The following is an 874-nucleotide window of genomic DNA, read 5'->3' as shown; positions in this document are numbered from 1 at the left end:
CCCTCCCCACGGGCACCCACCCCATGGGCACCTTCCCCCTGGACCCCATCCCCACAGACACCATCCCCCTGGACCCCATCCCCACTGCCATGATTTCCAAGATTATGGACCTTGTGACCCACCACCCCATAACCAATGTCACCATTGCCATGGCCACGGCCCACCACCTGGGCACTTAAGAAAACGAGGCCCAGGTAAAGGACACCATCCCTTCCATTGCAGACAAATTGGATCTGTGTACCGACTCCCTTCTCTAAGGAAAGGTGAGGTGCTGCCACTTCCTGAAGCCAATTTTCCCAGTTTCCCATTGCCGCACCACAAACACCCTCTAAAGCCAGACATTCAGCCCTTTCCTCAGTCAGCCTCTGAATCATGTCCAGGGAAGTTCAAGAGTGAGTTTCCACAAGTTTCCACGTTTTTCACACACTCACTTCCAAAATAAAATGTGATTCCTTTGAAGAGGAAAATGAATTATACATCGAATTAGAATCATAAATAAAATGACCAGTAATTTTGAAAATTACAGTTGTTTTCTATTTGCTTTCATACTAGAAATGCAGCAAAATGTGAATGGGAAAAGAGATGGCCTGAGAAGAAAGATCAAATGGAAAGGAGAGGAAAGAACTCAGTGCTGCCAATTAGTAGTTAATTCTGTCACTCATCACTACAACACCTGAGGCAAATCTATGCCACTCAGAATCTCCTTTCCTGGACTTAACTCTAATTCTAGAGTCTCTGTTACTGCTTGGGCTATACCTGGGCATACCAATAAAGTATGGTATTGAAACTATTATTATTATTTATTTTATTTTATGTTCTAAGTTCCAGGGCACATGTGCAGGGTGTGCAGGTTTGTTATATAGGTAAATGCATG

The 874-nt window shown here is 44.4% G+C and overlaps 1 protein-coding gene across 1 annotated transcript in view; it reads left to right on the top strand.

Annotated features, from left to right (window-relative positions):
• Positions 1-473, top strand: part of HRG (histidine rich glycoprotein) — a 12,407-nt gene extending 11,934 nt beyond the window's left edge. Inside the window, exon 8 of the mRNA XM_023187643.1 lies at positions 58-473. Coding sequence (XP_023043411.1) covers positions 58-442 — 385 coding nt within the window. The 3' untranslated portion in view covers positions 443-473. The remainder of the gene's footprint in view (positions 1-57) is intronic.
• Positions 474-874: the final 401 nt, after the last annotated feature.

The sequence above is a fragment of the Piliocolobus tephrosceles genome, chromosome 2 (genome assembly GCF_002776525.5).
Source record: "Piliocolobus tephrosceles isolate RC106 chromosome 2, ASM277652v3, whole genome shotgun sequence".
Lineage (NCBI taxonomy): Eukaryota > Metazoa > Chordata > Mammalia > Primates > Cercopithecidae > Piliocolobus > Piliocolobus tephrosceles.
The sequence above is the reverse complement of the archived record's forward strand: the minus strand, read 5'-3'. Positions and strand labels throughout refer to the sequence as shown.